This window comes from Aplidium turbinatum, chromosome 16, assembly GCF_918807975.1.
Source record: "Aplidium turbinatum chromosome 16, kaAplTurb1.1, whole genome shotgun sequence".
Lineage (NCBI taxonomy): Eukaryota > Metazoa > Chordata > Ascidiacea > Aplousobranchia > Polyclinidae > Aplidium > Aplidium turbinatum.
The window spans coordinates 10,031,081-10,046,263 of record NC_137487.1 but is presented as its reverse complement, the minus strand read 5'-3'; the positions used below and the strand labels follow the sequence as shown (position 1 = coordinate 10,046,263).

The following is a 15,183-nucleotide window of genomic DNA, read 5'->3' as shown; positions in this document are numbered from 1 at the left end:
TCTATCACTGTAATTGTTTATTTGTGTGATTAATCAGCTATATACGTATTACAAACTACTGGAAAGTGGAAATAGTCTGTTGTATATACTTGTTTCTAATTTTAGAAAACTTGAAAGCAAAAAGAGTCAGTAAAAACTTTTAGAAACATAAAACATCTTCAAAACCATCAAACCTTTGTTAGTTAATCTCAAATGTGTTTTCACAGCTCTTAAGTAGCCTATTTTTCTAATAAAGTTCCAGGTTATCTCTTCAATAAAATTCTTTCGGCTTAATATAATAGCACCTTCGTTAACGCCATAAAAATGGCAAAACACGAATCAAAAATTTAACTCCAAAATGCCAACTAGCTAAATCACAATGGAAATGTATTAGTAGAACTGGAAATATGTTATTTTATGCTTTTCGTTAGAAAAGTTATTTCAAAATTTTAGTTGTTTGAAGCATCCATGCATGCATGATTGCATTAAAACTAGCTTGAGATTTTTTTTTATTCTACTGACACCTTGAAATCCGAACAACTGTTTCTTTTCAAAAATTGTAAATTGGTTATCTGTAACATTCGAATTAAATTCAAAAGCTTCATCGAAACTTCAAAAATATAATCAGAACAAATCATTATTTTACAAAAATACAGCCAAGAAAAATTTATGTCCCAATAAAAATGCCCATATCAATACAATTAGCCTATAGCCAGCATATTGAATGTGAAAGAAAGTGATTAAACATTGTGGGTGTACAATATTCCGATGACTATCTTTCGAAGATTTAAAGATGCGTTGTGGTATTTTCATAACTCAAAATGAGCAATTACTGCGGTTACTTTTTGCTTCAGGCCAATATGTGATATTTCTGATATAAACTGTTGTAAGCCACCAAGTTGTATTTTTTAAGGCGCGACTAATAGTGGCATCAAGCCTTATCAATTCTAAGTTCTATGAATTAGCTTTGATTTTTGTTGAAGAAATATGCAGTCACTGACCATTGCTTGTTTGCTTTTTCTGCTTGTTCAAACAACTGTACAACAAGGTGAGTACAAGTGCTAAAACTACATGTAAATTTTCTTTGCAGTCATACTTATTTTGAACATGTTTATGACAAATCTAAAGCTATGGTTAAGTTTTAAGCTCACCAGAATAATGAAGATATTTAAAGATGTTTAATTTCGGGAAATTGAAAGGTGGTCTGTAAATAAAACTTACTGTAAGCTATTTAAGTAGGCTACAGTAACAGCACTAGGTCTTGGGCTATTTCGATTTTTAAGCAAACTTAGAACGCATTAAGTTAAGATTATTTGACTTCTGCAAATAAAAAATCAACCTAGTTGTTGCGATTGAATATCCTACTTTCCTTGATAAAAAAAAGGAAGGCAAGCGATCAAGCAGGAGCGTTGACATTTAGGTCCAGCGATGAGGCTCTTTCATACCCGGTTCCAGGATGATTTTTTAGAGAGCCATAACCTTTTCCAAGGAGCCCGGGAAGTAGAAGAAAACACCTCGCATTCTTTAGAAATAGGCTAATGCATTTTCTTAGACTTGCCTTCATTTGCGGCGCGAAGATCTCATTGGTACAGGGCTAAAATTATCCCCCCAACAGCCTTGCGTACAAGACGTAGCCTAACTTTTCAACTTAGTGCATCCTGAACTCAGGTTGTCCAGACGCCTTAACATGTGACTTGTCTTCGTGCCCAAACGAGGAGTTTGCAACATGTGAAGTCAACATGGACACTTGCACGGTCCAACTGTTAGGCGCCGATGGGAATATACTTGATTGCACAGGTAGGCTGGAAAAAAGGCAATGGTTGTAAAATGTAAACAGATCAACGTAAACGTCAGCATGTCATATGCGTTTTACACAAATCAGTGTAAATAAAACTTGCACTAGACATCGTAGCTTTGTAGTGTTACACTTGGTTTACAGCACAATAAGTATTGTAAGATTAGAGCTGACAAGACTGCTTACTTAAGTGGAAAGAAACTACTACAATAAGAATGTAACTTACATCTCGAGATTATTCTAAGCTGACGCTTGAGTTGCAAAATAAGGCACTTAGGATACAACCTTGAACATTTAACGGCGTATGAAAAGAAAAATACCCAGAAAAGGCAATTACGCTTTTATTACAAAAATAGCTATATGGCCTACTTCCAGTAACGTAAATTCACAGTTGTTAGCCTATAAGAATAGATATGCGGACCTATGTATTACATTCAATAACGTTTAGATTTTTACCAGATTGTCCTCCAGGAGTTACTCCAGCTCTTTGTCCTAATCCATTGCCCTGTGAAAATGTTAGCTGTCCCAGCAGCCCGGATGCAACCTGTGTGAATACTTTCTGTGGAGGCTGTAGTTATGTCTTTATCAATGATAACGGTCGTGTTTTTGATTCTTCAAATTGTCCATTAGGTAAAACATTTCACGGTTCAGATTGAGTTTCGCTTTTAGCAGCATGATCTTTGTTAACTTCATATTACTATTTGTGGACTAGATTTGATGACAGTGGCTTACGCTGGTTAACAAACCGTAAGAGCATACTTTTAAAAGCCATTAAAAAATGACACCAATGCGCTATTACTGGCATGGCAAAAATAGACTGTTATCTAGCTTGATAGTTTGCTGTAGGCTAGGCTGAGTTACCAGTCAGAAAATTGTTCTGCTTAATGTAACTTTGTCCGTTTTTATGTAGAACAATCAGCAGTGACGTGTTCAAGACTTGCAGCCCCAGAAAATGGGGAAATCCTGACTCTTGATATCGAAAATCAGCAAACGTGGCAAATTGGAGAAACTCTGCTTTTCAACTGTTTTCCTGGATATAATTTATTTGGTGACGAAGCTGTTATGTGCCAAGAAGACGGCACTTTTGCAGGAAATCCACCTCTGTGCATCGGTACGTTACATAGTTCGTGCTAACAAAGAAGTGCTTTTTGCATTGTTAAAGTAATCATAAACTCACTTCATGTGTAAATTTTAAATTCAAGACTTTTAATAGGTGGCTACGGTTGTTGTTGAGCAATTTCCAGACGGTTCATTTCGTGGCTACTGCTTTACAGTATTTACACTTTACAGTTTTTATTTTATTTACTTTGGCATTAAAAAGGATACAAATTATAATTTGCAAATTATTTTTTATTTGTACCAGCCTACAACAAAAACTTCCGCAGCATCCAAAAACATGATATACTTGGTGGTAAAACTAGACTACGTATCTACTCATTTTTCTTATTTCAGAAGAAGGACTTTCTACACCTAATCCAACACCGTCTGTAACATGCACCGACCCCCCAGTGCCAAGACTTGGTTTCATACAAAATGCAAAACCAAGCTACAACGTGGGAGATGTTCTCACGTTTTTCTGCCCTGATGGGACCAGGCTAGAGGGGAGCCAAGAAGTTTCCTGTTTATCCACAGGCTTGTTTACCGAAATCACACCCAACACAGCATGCCAAAGTGAGTAAGATAGACTAAACTTAACCTACGCAGCTTCCTCGTATAATTTATTTTTTTGGTAACCTGTAGGCTATGTGTAAGCCTACTGTAAAGTACACATCTCTGTGGAAAATATCACCGGCTTTTAATATTCTGGTGATCTTTATGGTTATGCATCAAATGTCGCGTGTCCAGAGCTATAAAACAACACATAGACTACCGTATCTTAAAAAGAATAAAAACAAGTACACACCATGCAAGATAACTTCTAGAAATTAAGAATCATCATCATCATCGGCCCTACCTGAATATTAAGGCGTCGGTTACAGTGATTTTCTATAAAGATCAATCGCCATTGTTCTTTTTAAATTTACAAAATCTTGGTTTGTCCACGTTAAAAGATTTTTAAAGATTCTCAGATTGGACTCCCCCGATGCCTGACCAAGATGTCACCCAGCGTTACCGAAAGTTCAATTCCGCGCTTGCAAATATTAATAAGCCATTATAAAAAATTAAGAATAAGAGTGTTTGTATAACATACCTCTGTATTCACTGCAGCACAGTTCTGCTTGGCTTTCAATGCTTAGCAAGGCATACAGCTTATAAACCTTTAACTTAGCGCTAAATAATATTTAAAGGTAAGAAAAAGGCTTTTCAACTTAATCATACGACGTCTTGAGGAGATGTTTTATCAGATTCATCCCAATGGCTTTGTATGAGTTACGCACGTGTGTCGTATTTACTTCATCTGGAGGAAATGAAGAGAAACAAAACAATAGTGTGATATAGTAGTTTAACACGAACAATTTGTTAAAAAAAAAAAAAAAATTCACCAAAGTTTAACCCTACATTAACCTAACAAATTTATAAAAAAAATACTTCCTTTGAGAAATGTTTACTGTTGGTGCAATTTATCCCTGTTTATTTTTTGAGATGTAGGCTACAGGTGCTTGGCCTCTAATTCCATTTTGTGGCATATTTGTTACATTGGGTAATGAAGGAAAAGCAGTGCTGACATAAAGTCACAAAAATGACCTAGAAAATACTGTGGTTGATTTGCTCAGTGGTTAATACAGTATAAAACCGCAATTAGTGTCGACCGAAAGACAAATTCGTTTGAAGCATAGACCAACTGTGGCTACATGTTTGAATATTTATACTTTGGGTTCAGCTCTACTTTTAAATGAATGTCCGTTGATTGCACCTGAGAACGGATTTGTGTTTGGTAACGCGGAAACGGCTTCAGTTGGCGAATTTGTTCAATTCGGTTGTGACGATGGCTTCACAAGGATTGGAAGAAACATAATTCTTTGTCAAAATAACGGACTGTTGGAATCCGACCCACCACTTTGCATAGGTAGGTGGTAGACACTTGCACATATCAACTTGAAATGGCAAGAAATTGGTGTCTTGCTTAAAATGCAACATTTTCGATAACCAAAAATTGGTATCGAATTGTGATTAAGCCAAGTTCGATTTTTTTGTATGATCTTTGAATTGGATCTTTGGAAAGAATTTTAAGTTTTCTATACCAGTGGGCCTGAACTCATCGCACTCAATCTGCTGTGATTGGGTCTTTTTTGTTTTGGTATAATCTTTTCTTTACAACAAATATTCCCAAAGTAAAATGATGATAATGTACAGTGATGTAAAAAACATTAACTCCTAGAGTATAGAAATACTGTTGATTTCCAAAGATGAATTTAAAAGTGCTATTGAATAAACGCGCTTTTGTTTCAGTAGCTACTCCTATAGCCTAATGGGTATTTTATCCAGTAATAACAAATAAGTTTTCACTTCTTTGTTTCATTTAGATTGTCCTCCAACAACAACGTGTGATATCGCTACATGTCCTCTGGTAAGCAATTTCTCCTGCTCTATTAACATAGATGAGTGCAAAGTTGAAGTCTTCGATCAAAACGGAAATCTACTTTCTGATGAAAACTGTGGAAGAGGTAAAAACGTTCGACTTTTTAATTAATGTGATCGCCATAAAATAGTATAAATATGTCAGCATAAACGTTTTAGAGAAAGTGAAATTAAAAACTGATATTCGTCAGAGCTTTTAGTGTACTTAGACTATCACTATTCTTCGTCTCTTATCTATGGATACGACACATGGATACGACAAGAAGCTATACGCATTGGTGTGAATACTGGAAAGGGGTGGTAACTAGTAAAGCGTTTCACTCTAAAGTGGTATCTAATTATCTGCAGCAATCAAGTTTGTTTGATTGCAAGAATAGGTAAAAAAAAAAAAAAGAATTGAAAACACCGACTCTATGAATTTGCTATAATTTACATAATTGCAACAAATATTCCAGAATGTCCCATTGGAGTTCCGCTGGCAGGCTGTGTAAGTCCATTGCCCTGTGAGAGTGATACCTGCCCTGGTGTACCAGCTGCAACGTGTACGAACAACTTTTGTGCAGGATGTAGTGCAATATTCACTGATGCCAATGGAAATATCCTTTCAGATGGAGATTGCAGAATGGGTGAGAATGAATACGAAAAAATAGGATCTTTGTTACACATGATCTACAACTAAGTTAAATTGTTTGAAAATTTGATGTTATCATGTTAGAGGATTTTATGATTTTTCAAAAACACGCGCTTCAAACTCGGGTAGCACAGATTGGAAACATTTGGCTATGTTGTACTGCATTAAAAGTTAGTTGTTTTAAGCAGATTAGCCTGTATTAATTATTTGCTTCACAATGTTTAGACAACAAAGAATGTCCAATTGGCGTGGGAGTGGCAACTTGTCTTGGACCATTGCCATGCGTCAACGCAACCTGCCCTAGAGTGCCAAATGCTGTCTGCACAAACAACTTTTGCGGTGGATGTAATGCAGTGTTTGTGGACCTTAACGGAAACGTATTATCTGATGAAGACTGTAGCATTGGTGTGTACTGATGTGTTTTTAGAAACCAGTAGGTTGAAATCTAGGCTAATGCTACATTATTTTTAAACAGTAAACGTTTCAACGATTTTTAGATATAACCAAATTTGCAGCTGAGAAGTTGAAGAAAAAACAAATTCTCGCCTCTCCTCTTAAGTGTTATTGCCGTTAGTATGACACATTAGGTTATCAAAAGGTACTGAAATGTATCGGAGTCGTTTTCTTATTTAACCATATTATTCTGTAAACAAAAGAGTAAATTGGTCGGCCAAAGACTGAATGATTGTTCGTTTTACACAACCACATCACACAAATATATGCAAAACAATCACCACTATATAAAATGCCAATAGAGGGTGAAGAATTTGAAAGAAATTATCTAAAAAGTGAAAAGCATTTATGAACCTAAGGCTAAGTCATTGCAGGCTTGTATCCTTGATTTGTTGAAGTTTTAAACGGCTAATGTAAACCCAGCTCTTTCTCCGTATAATTTGATGCTCCCTTCTAATACTGTACTTCCAACAGTAGATAAAATACTAAACTATTTAAAGTTGGTGTCTCAGTTTTTTTTTTGTATTTTTGTGTTTGCTTCATGGTAGTTGTATATAAAAATAATATACAGTAGTCAGTAGAAGAGTAGACCATTTACCAACGTTTGATAAAAACTATGTGCAAACAAAATCACTAGAAATCGGCTCCAATACAGACCCAAGATGCCCTATTCCAACTGGGGCAGGAACATGTAGCTTCTGCCAAGGATGCGAAAGTAACGAAATATGTTGTCCAAATGGATGCGGAACAAGTTGCACGCCCATTCCAACAACTCCAAGTAAGAATAAGTTTTGTTTCATGATTGCATCTCAGTGACAAGTCAATAAGAATGCTTTAAGCGCGTGTTTATGGTAATCTACCAAGTTTGACGGCAAGTTTTTCGCTGGTGGTCTGCAATTAATTCGTCTGTATCTGGTGGGAATAAATGGAGAGCTGCACTTGATGCACTGATCAACTTAAAAACTCAAGAATTAAAGCACTGTTGTATTACGTAACCGACTCGTCCTAGCAGAATAAAATTTTTATTCATGTAGTAATCGAAGAACAGAATGACATTTTCTTTTTGCTAAAAGTATAAGTTCCGCAGCGAAGGTTACTCCTGAGTTCTGATGGACATCAAAACTTGCCAGTAGCCTACTATGCTTATTAACTTACGTTTAAAATGTTTCAAATACTTTTTGAGAAAGTTAGACGTATGGAAACGTGCAAGCTTCAGTTGAAAATGTTTAAATGCGGCATAAATGTCTTATCACATTTTAAATCACAGGGCCGTGTGGAGGAAATTTGCCTGCCACAACATGTGCTAAGGATATTTGCTTGAGAGCTACTTGTCCACTTGTACCAGAAGCTACATGCTCTGTAGATATTTGTTCTTGCAAACCTGTTTTCATTGACTCTTCTGGAACTGTGTTAAGCGAGAATAATTGCAGACCAGGTAGGCTATGGTTTATTTTCTTAAACCGCTTTCTCTAAACTTCATGTGTAGCTGTTACTATAAAAATGCAGTTGCATAAACAAAACTGCAACCTTTTTTACAAAGCTTACTATTTTTTCACCGCTCTGCCATCCAACAGTTTCTTGTGTTTGTTTTCTGAACATATCAGCTAACCAATAACTTTTTGTTTTTGTGCTCTGTTATTTGACATGATTTAGAATAAAAATTAATGCATAACCCAGAAAAAAAAGTTTTTCTGCAAAGCAAAGGGATGCTTGAAATGTAACTACAATGTTTTTCTTGGCAATCAGCATTCTTGAATTGATGCCGTTTGTTGGTGTTTTATTGTAGACCCAAGATGCCCCATTCCAACTGGGGCAGGAACATGTAGCTTCTGCCAAGGATGCGAAAGTAACGAAATATGTTGTCCAAATGGATGCGGAACAAGTTGCACGCCCATTCCAACAACTCCAAGTTAGAAGCAAAGGCTTTGTTTTGTGACTGCAATTAGAAAATTGGTTGACACAGAAATATATTTAGGCTAAGTTGTTTTATTTACAAGTACCGTAAGTTACTGTAGATTAGCACTATATTTCTAAGATTTGTTACGGTATGTTAAAAAATCGAATTTTGAAATTTCACGTCATAAACAATTTCATAAAAACAATATAAATATAAAGATTTTTTTAACTTACGAAGATGGCTGTCCACCCGACCAGCCGATCGTGGACTGCGCTGCAAGACCATGTTCCGTGCAACGATGCTTGGCTTTTCCCAACGCAACCTGCTCTGACAACTATTGCGGTAGATGCAACGCTGTGTTTACGGACAGTGCTGGAAATGAAGTAGATTGCACACCAGGTAGGTGGTTTGAATCAATGCTCAATGTTGTGAGAAGAACCACTGCTCATCGTTTTAAGACAGTAGAGCATATTTATTTAGCCTACTCATATCTTGAGGTGGACGGAGTTAAATCCATTAAAAGATAACAAAAGCGTAAAAAACAATAACCAGCAAAGGTTTAAGCACTTTTTGTTTTATTTCACACAAAACGTTGTCAAGACGTGTTTGTTTCCTCAAAACAAAACCCTTTTTGATGCTTTTCTTTTACAAAATTCCTGACATGCATATGTAGCAGAAGACTTTAAAACAATATTTTTTGTGCTTGCTTTAGCAAAAAAGCTTAAATAGAGTAAATTTGCTTGAAGAAAATTCATGCTAAAACACATCTAATTGTGTAAGAAATAACATTGTATTGCCATCACGTAATGACGCCTACACAAACATGTGCCGACACGCGACACCGACACGCAATATACAGACAGAATTGGCGTTTACGTACAACATCGAAGTTGGTCTTTTTGTTGTAAAAATTAAAACTGCATCGTAATAGCAAACAACGAAATAACAAGCGAACTTGGCAGCTTTACACAATCATTCTCGATTTCGCTATCACAACTGAAACTGTTTTCAAGATTCCAGGTGTCCAGAAGTAGAAGAATCTGAATCCTGCCCTTCCACTGAGGTGTGCGCAACATGTTCAGAAAATGAGATATGCTGCCCAGCTCCTTGTGGGACAGCTTGCATTACAACAGGTAGGCTATGTTGCAAACCCAACGTTGTTTATACTATATGTTTGCAGATTGGCATTAGCAGGTTTCAAAAGTTTTCTATATTTTCTTGCCTTTAAACTATGTTGTTTTCAACTAAAAACATATTCAAACTACATTTAAATTATGTTCTGCTTTCTTTAGACGATTGTCCTCCAGACCGACCGAGAGTAAATTGTCCGAGACCACCTTGTCAATTTGCATCGTGCCCTGGTTCTCCTGGAGCGACTTGTGTCAATGATTATTGTGGCCGATGTCGAGCTGTGTTCAGAAGCAGCAACGGGAATTTACTTACCGCGTTCCAGTGTAGGCCAAAAGGTAAAGAAAGTAGGCGTGTTGTCAGCCCGCATCTTATGCAGACCCTATAGTCAGGGACGGAAACAACAAGTAGCTTCAGAGGGTCAATTTCAACAAAACACAATGATGTTTAAGGTCAACATTAATCCGAATTGGCAAATACATCCTTAATTAAGTTACTTTTCTGTGTTTTAGGAGAAAGGTGTAAACGCCCTAATCACCCCTCCCCCCTTTCTATAGATCGGTCACTTCCCGCAGTAGCCGATAACTGTAGCCTAATATGTATCCTAATAATCATAATCTACTGCAGACCCATGCTAACTAGGCTACATGTTGTATAAAATAAACTATAAAATCAAATGTTCAGATGTTTGTCCTTTGGGACGTCCAAGAGTGGATTGCACATCAGTTCCTTGTGACAATGCAAGTTGTCCTGCGGTACCTGAGGCCACATGCGAAAACGATTATTGTGGAAGCTGTGTCGCGGTGTTCAAAGATAGTGATGGAAATGTGTACAATCCCAGACAGTGCAACCCAGGTAAACCTAACAAAAGCCACCAATCATCACAGATAAAGCTTTAATGTTAAAGTAAGCTACCTTACAAGCCGTAAGCTTTCTTGTTGAGCCAAGTTATTTTTACATATTCTTCAGTTCAGCCTACTATCGTAACCAAAGTATTTTTTAATATTTCTTGAAATTCACTAATTTTACGGTAATTTTTAAATTGTTACTTTCTTTTGATTTCAAACAAATTTCTTATTCAGGGTCTTTTTGTCCGATTTTGCTCAGTATTTTGTATTCAAACGGTTTGAGAGCATCCTGCTCAAGAGGAAGTCGTGTGGGATCAGTTTGCAGATTGTTCTGCCCTTATGGCACCATCATGCGTGGTGATGTGTCACAAGCTCAATGCATGGAGAACAATCGATGGAGTCCCAATGTAGAGAATGCCACTTGCATCAGACGTAAGTCGAATCGACGAAAACAGTTTTTTAAAACATTTAAGATCGCATGATTGCAGTAACTTACTTCATTTTTACAAAGAAGAGGGATATCAAGCTCATAATGCAAGACAAAAATTGAAAAGCTGCGCAGGGAAGGCGGGGCAAAGCGGACATTTGCTTTTTTGACAAAACTACAAATAAAAATAACACTTTTTTTCTCTATCTTTAAAAAATGCTTAAAGGAATGTTCCACAAAACAATTGTAGCTTTCGTGTTACTCGGCGGCAAAAAGGTCGAAATCGCTTTCTCAGTAGCCTACTTCGTTATAAAAACTTGTGTACTAAAACGTGATGATATTTTGGTATTTTTTGAAAAATTCCGCTTCTTATTTTAGTTGTGAATATTGGTAGACAATAGATCATCATCCTTCAAAAATTAGCTTTCTACATATTTTAGTTTTGCTTATAATTATAGACTTTCTTAGTTATCTTATTTGGGGTAAAACGGACAATGAATGATTAAGGCAATACAGACATATCGATATCACTTGCAACACAGCCTAAAAGAAACAGTTTTTTTTGGCTTGAAAATTGTTTTCAAACTGATAGCTAGTTTGTTTTGGAGACCTGAAACAGCAAAGATGCATTTGTTAAACATTATCTGACAAACAGTTAGTTTGATTCTATTTGAATAAGACTGCTGAAGAAGCTGGCTTTGTTACGGTGAAAGAGTTATTTAAAATAACTTTACTCATCAGCAAACCTGACTGTTTTGATTCATGGGCATTCATTCTAACAAGTTTACTCAAAAACGCTTGATCTTGACCAGTACTTACCAAAATGAACTTCGAGGCAAAGCGTTGGGGCAAAGCTGACAACCAGAATAAAATTCGTGTTTTGTGAATAAAGAAAAACACATTAAGTTTATACTCTTGGCAGTTGTTGTTAAGTGACATGTTAAAAAAACGTATTAGGTCCATGATATCTAAGTTGTTTGTCAAATAGAGCCCTTTGAAGTTAGCATGTCCGTTTTTCCCGCCATTCCTAAGTCAAACACTTTTAGCCAAGTAGCCTAAACCCATGTAGGCCTACATTTAAAATTACCTTTTTGAAAAGAATCACTACTTCTTGGGAGTGCAGCAAATTATAAGACAAACAACATGAAATGGAAACGAAATTTTTTAAAGCGTCCCCTACTGATTCGAATTTCAAACGAAACTTTATTAGTCAATTTGTCGCACCCACAGTAGTTTACTCTGGAAATTCGCGTCGAATTATCGTAACAAGATGCCTTGTAATTGATTTTGGACCATTGCTCTTGAAACATGGCGGTGACGTATTGGTCGCTATGTCCAAGGGATAGTCGGTGCCATCAACAAGCCAACGGTATTTATGCAGTAATTTTCTTCAGTTATCACTCAGATAAAGTTCAGCGTTCATAATAAGAATCATGCAAAATTTTGAACTTTAAATACATAATGGCCAAATTTTTAATGTTGCTCTCCTTTAAACATGTGCAACATTATCTAAAATGTCATTTAATGCTTTTGTGCTTCATTAGTTTAAGAAATAAGTAAAAAATATATTGTTAATATTATTGACTTTAAACAAACGTATTGCTTATTTTTAGGTCTTCAATGTCCTCCTTTGCGTAATGTTGCTTCCATATCTCATGCTCTATATTGCACCAATGGAGCAAGAGTTGGTTCTCGTTGTACTGTCCGTTGCAAACAAAATTATATAAATCGTGGACGATCTTCTGTTTTCTGTTTGTCAAGTGGCCGATGGAGTGGCACCCTCAGCAACCCACCGTGCTCGTTCAGAACAACGTGTCCTGGTGGCAGCTTTCAAACTCGTTGCCCATACTCTCCTTGCAGAACTGTTAGGTGTGCTGCTGTTCCACTTGCTCGTTGTGTGCCGTCTTGCACTGGATGTGGTGTCAATTTTTACTACGGCAATAGGCGTTTAACTCCTAGTCAGTGCAGACGACAACGTAAGTTTATTTGTCATAGCACATGACTAGGAAACTGTGTTCTGAAAACTGGTGCATTTCACTATTACCACAGCAAACTTGAAGCATCAGGCTAAAACAGGTCGTTAATATCTACGTTGTGAACTAAGCAACGACCATGCTGCTAAAAGCGAAACTCAATCTATTGCATAAGTTTATACATTTTTGTACAAGTTTCAAAAATGGGTCTTTTTTGTAAAGTAGGCTGCTAAAGTTAAATATTTCTTAGAAATAAACAGACCGTTTATGTTTTCTTGGCGATGTTTTTATCTATAACGACGTAGCCTTCAGTCTTCACCTTAACTGATCAGACTTTTAAAAACAAAATGTTATGAAGGCGAAATGCCTAGCGCGGAGGACTGAAGCAACGTAAAAGGGAATTTGTGTGATAGGGAGTTTCCTGGTAACTTCAGTGTTTATATTGGTAACCAATAGAGTGCTGTCCTGCAGCCAATTATAATCTAAACTTTCTTCTTATCTTTTTAAGATGATTAGAAAATATTAAATGTATTTTTGCAGCTTCTATTCCACGTGGTTGCTCTCCCCAGCGTTTGTTATTGTGTGGAAACCAATGCAGAAATGCAAGATGCCCTACCAATAGATTTGTTTGTCGAGTGAACTGCGACTGCTCAACCACGTTTTATGACCCAATAACATATAGAAGGGTGAATTGTTTTCCAAGTAAGTTGCACAACATTGCAATATCTTTTTACACTTGTTTTCTCTTCTTTGGATGGCTTGTCAACCAATAGCTTCTGGATATGTGATCCTTTTTCAGGGATTCATGATATAGTGGAATAACGTAAAATTTCGTATTTTATTTGATAAAGAAGCATCTTCTACTTTTTTATGTTTCACAAACAAAGTTAATGAAGAAATTGAAAAGCTTATGCACAATTGCTTGTCTTTTTGTTGCAGGACGAGTGGGCAGATAAATCAACGCCTTCAATACAAGCATTGCAGTATTTTGTTCTACCACGATAATGTTGTGTGCGTCTTCTGTAGGCTACTTTGTAGGTGCAAACAATTTACCTAATAGGGTAATAAATACCTAATAGATTAGTTGCGCTGTACTTTTATAAAGCATTCATAGCTTGTTTTGTTTTTTGCAATTCACAAATGATACCTCGTCAAAGCATACGTTTACCAAAGACTTCATTTCAATCAAGGCTAGATTGATATCCATCCTTCTAAATCCTTAACTCTCCTAGAAAGAATTAATTCTTTTAATGATGTGCATTTTCAACGTCATAGCTTACGGCTTCTTTCCTGATTGTTATAAGAACACGATTGTTTTGACGCAACTTGAATAAAATCGTTACTTAATTAACTGTGATGTGTTTTGAATTAAGCGCATTTTCAGTAGGCTACTCCGTTGTCCATTTGAAGCTGATCATACATGGCTTTTTTACCATATAAAGTAACAGATGAAAAATACATTTTAAAGACTAAAATAAAACCAGACAAAAATGAAAAAATGCATTTGGCCCTTGGCCTTGGTTTGTAACAGATTGTAAGTCTGCAGATAAGCATCCAGATTACTCAGGATAATTGAACAAAGTTATAGGCTACCAAGAATAACCAACACGTTTCTACATGTAGTGTTATGAGATCAAGGTTTTGTTGGATAGTGCAGTGACGCAGCTCGACAAAAATTTTTGGGTTGGTTGGTTTTGTATATTTATCCTCGGGCTGACAAAGCCTCTGATGGGTTATTTCTGGTAGTTTCGCATACTTGTAGCAGCATTTGACTCAAAGTGGTTACCGAGATTGGCAGAGTGAAATTTTCCGATTGTTGTTGCAGAAGAATTTTTCCATCCACTATAGCTGCCGATGATCGGAAAGCAGTCCTGAAATGCGCTGCTTAAACGCCAGAGCCAAACCAACACCGTTTGGTCATAAAACGGGGGCAAAAGCAACTGTTGGGGGGACGAGACAAATATTTTAAAGTTTGAAATAAAAAGTTTGTTAAAAAAATGCTGGCTATCTACTAAATACAGCCAAATATTTATGAAACGTTATTCAACCTGTAATAGGCTATTATACAGTAAAATGTCATTAAAGCGTTGTTTGTATTAAAACATATTTTTGACAGAGCAAGATAAATTTTGGGGAGGCGATTGCTCTTCTAAGTGCCGTGGCTACGTCCTTGGCACAGTGTATTCTGCTATTAACTCACTTGTTTTAAACCTGGTTTGATTTAAAGTACCGTAGTTACAAACTAACCGCTAATTGAAAGACCTATCTTCACCTAACGGAATTTTAAAAGATCTGGAGAGTGGAGATATAAAGTTATATCTCATCTGTAGGCTACGGTATAGTTAACAATCTGAAGCTAGAAAACGTTGCTTTACAAAGTACTCGTAGGCCTAGTAAAGAGAAAGTGAGAAAGAGATTTTTATTTGTTTGTCCTTTAAACACGAAAAAAATCGAGTAGTTACACAATAGAACACCTATATTATGAAGAAAGGACTGGCAGCACCGAATAACCTTGCGGTTTCTTTGTCGAGGT

At 36.4% G+C, this 15,183-nt stretch overlaps 1 protein-coding gene across 3 annotated transcripts; it reads left to right on the top strand.

Moving 5' to 3' along the window:
* Window positions 1-899: 899 nt before the first annotated feature.
* LOC145785776 (uncharacterized) lies at window positions 900-14,128 on the top strand. 3 transcript variants are annotated; one of them, XM_082597487.1, is made up of 20 exons: window positions 900-1,027; window positions 1,648-1,776; window positions 2,234-2,404; window positions 2,685-2,885; window positions 3,230-3,445; window positions 4,596-4,781; window positions 5,239-5,379; window positions 5,749-5,919; window positions 6,150-6,329; window positions 7,015-7,155; window positions 7,645-7,812; window positions 8,164-8,286; window positions 8,512-8,673; window positions 9,288-9,407; window positions 9,567-9,740; window positions 10,087-10,257; window positions 10,485-10,682; window positions 12,291-12,653; window positions 13,191-13,352; window positions 13,590-14,128. In XM_082597487.1, the coding sequence occupies exons 1-20, from the start codon at window positions 967-969 to the stop codon at window positions 13,604-13,606; spliced, it is 3,255 nt and encodes a 1,084-aa protein (XP_082453613.1). In that variant the 5' UTR covers window positions 900-966; the 3' UTR covers window positions 13,607-14,128. The 3 variants fall into 3 exon arrangements, with proteins under 3 accessions (XP_082453613.1, XP_082453614.1, XP_082453612.1); XM_082597488.1 differs by having other exon boundaries at window positions 3,227-3,445; window positions 7,033-7,155; XM_082597486.1 differs by having other exon boundaries at window positions 3,227-3,445.
* The last annotated feature ends 1,055 nt before the right edge of the window (window positions 14,129-15,183 follow it).

Bases quoted from the DNA above. Each gene is read 5' to 3' on its own strand.
- LOC145785776 (XM_082597486.1), top strand. From the start codon at position 967: ATGCAGTCACTGACCATTGCTTGTTTGCTTTTTCTGCTTGTTCAAACA. The intron at 7,156-7,644 runs GTAAGAATAAGT...TTTAAATCACAG, and splicing joins GCCCATTCCAACAACTCCAA to GGCCGTGTGGAGGAAATTTG. The intron at 12,654-13,190 runs GTAAGTTTATTT...GTATTTTTGCAG, and splicing joins TAGTCAGTGCAGACGACAAC to CTTCTATTCCACGTGGTTGC.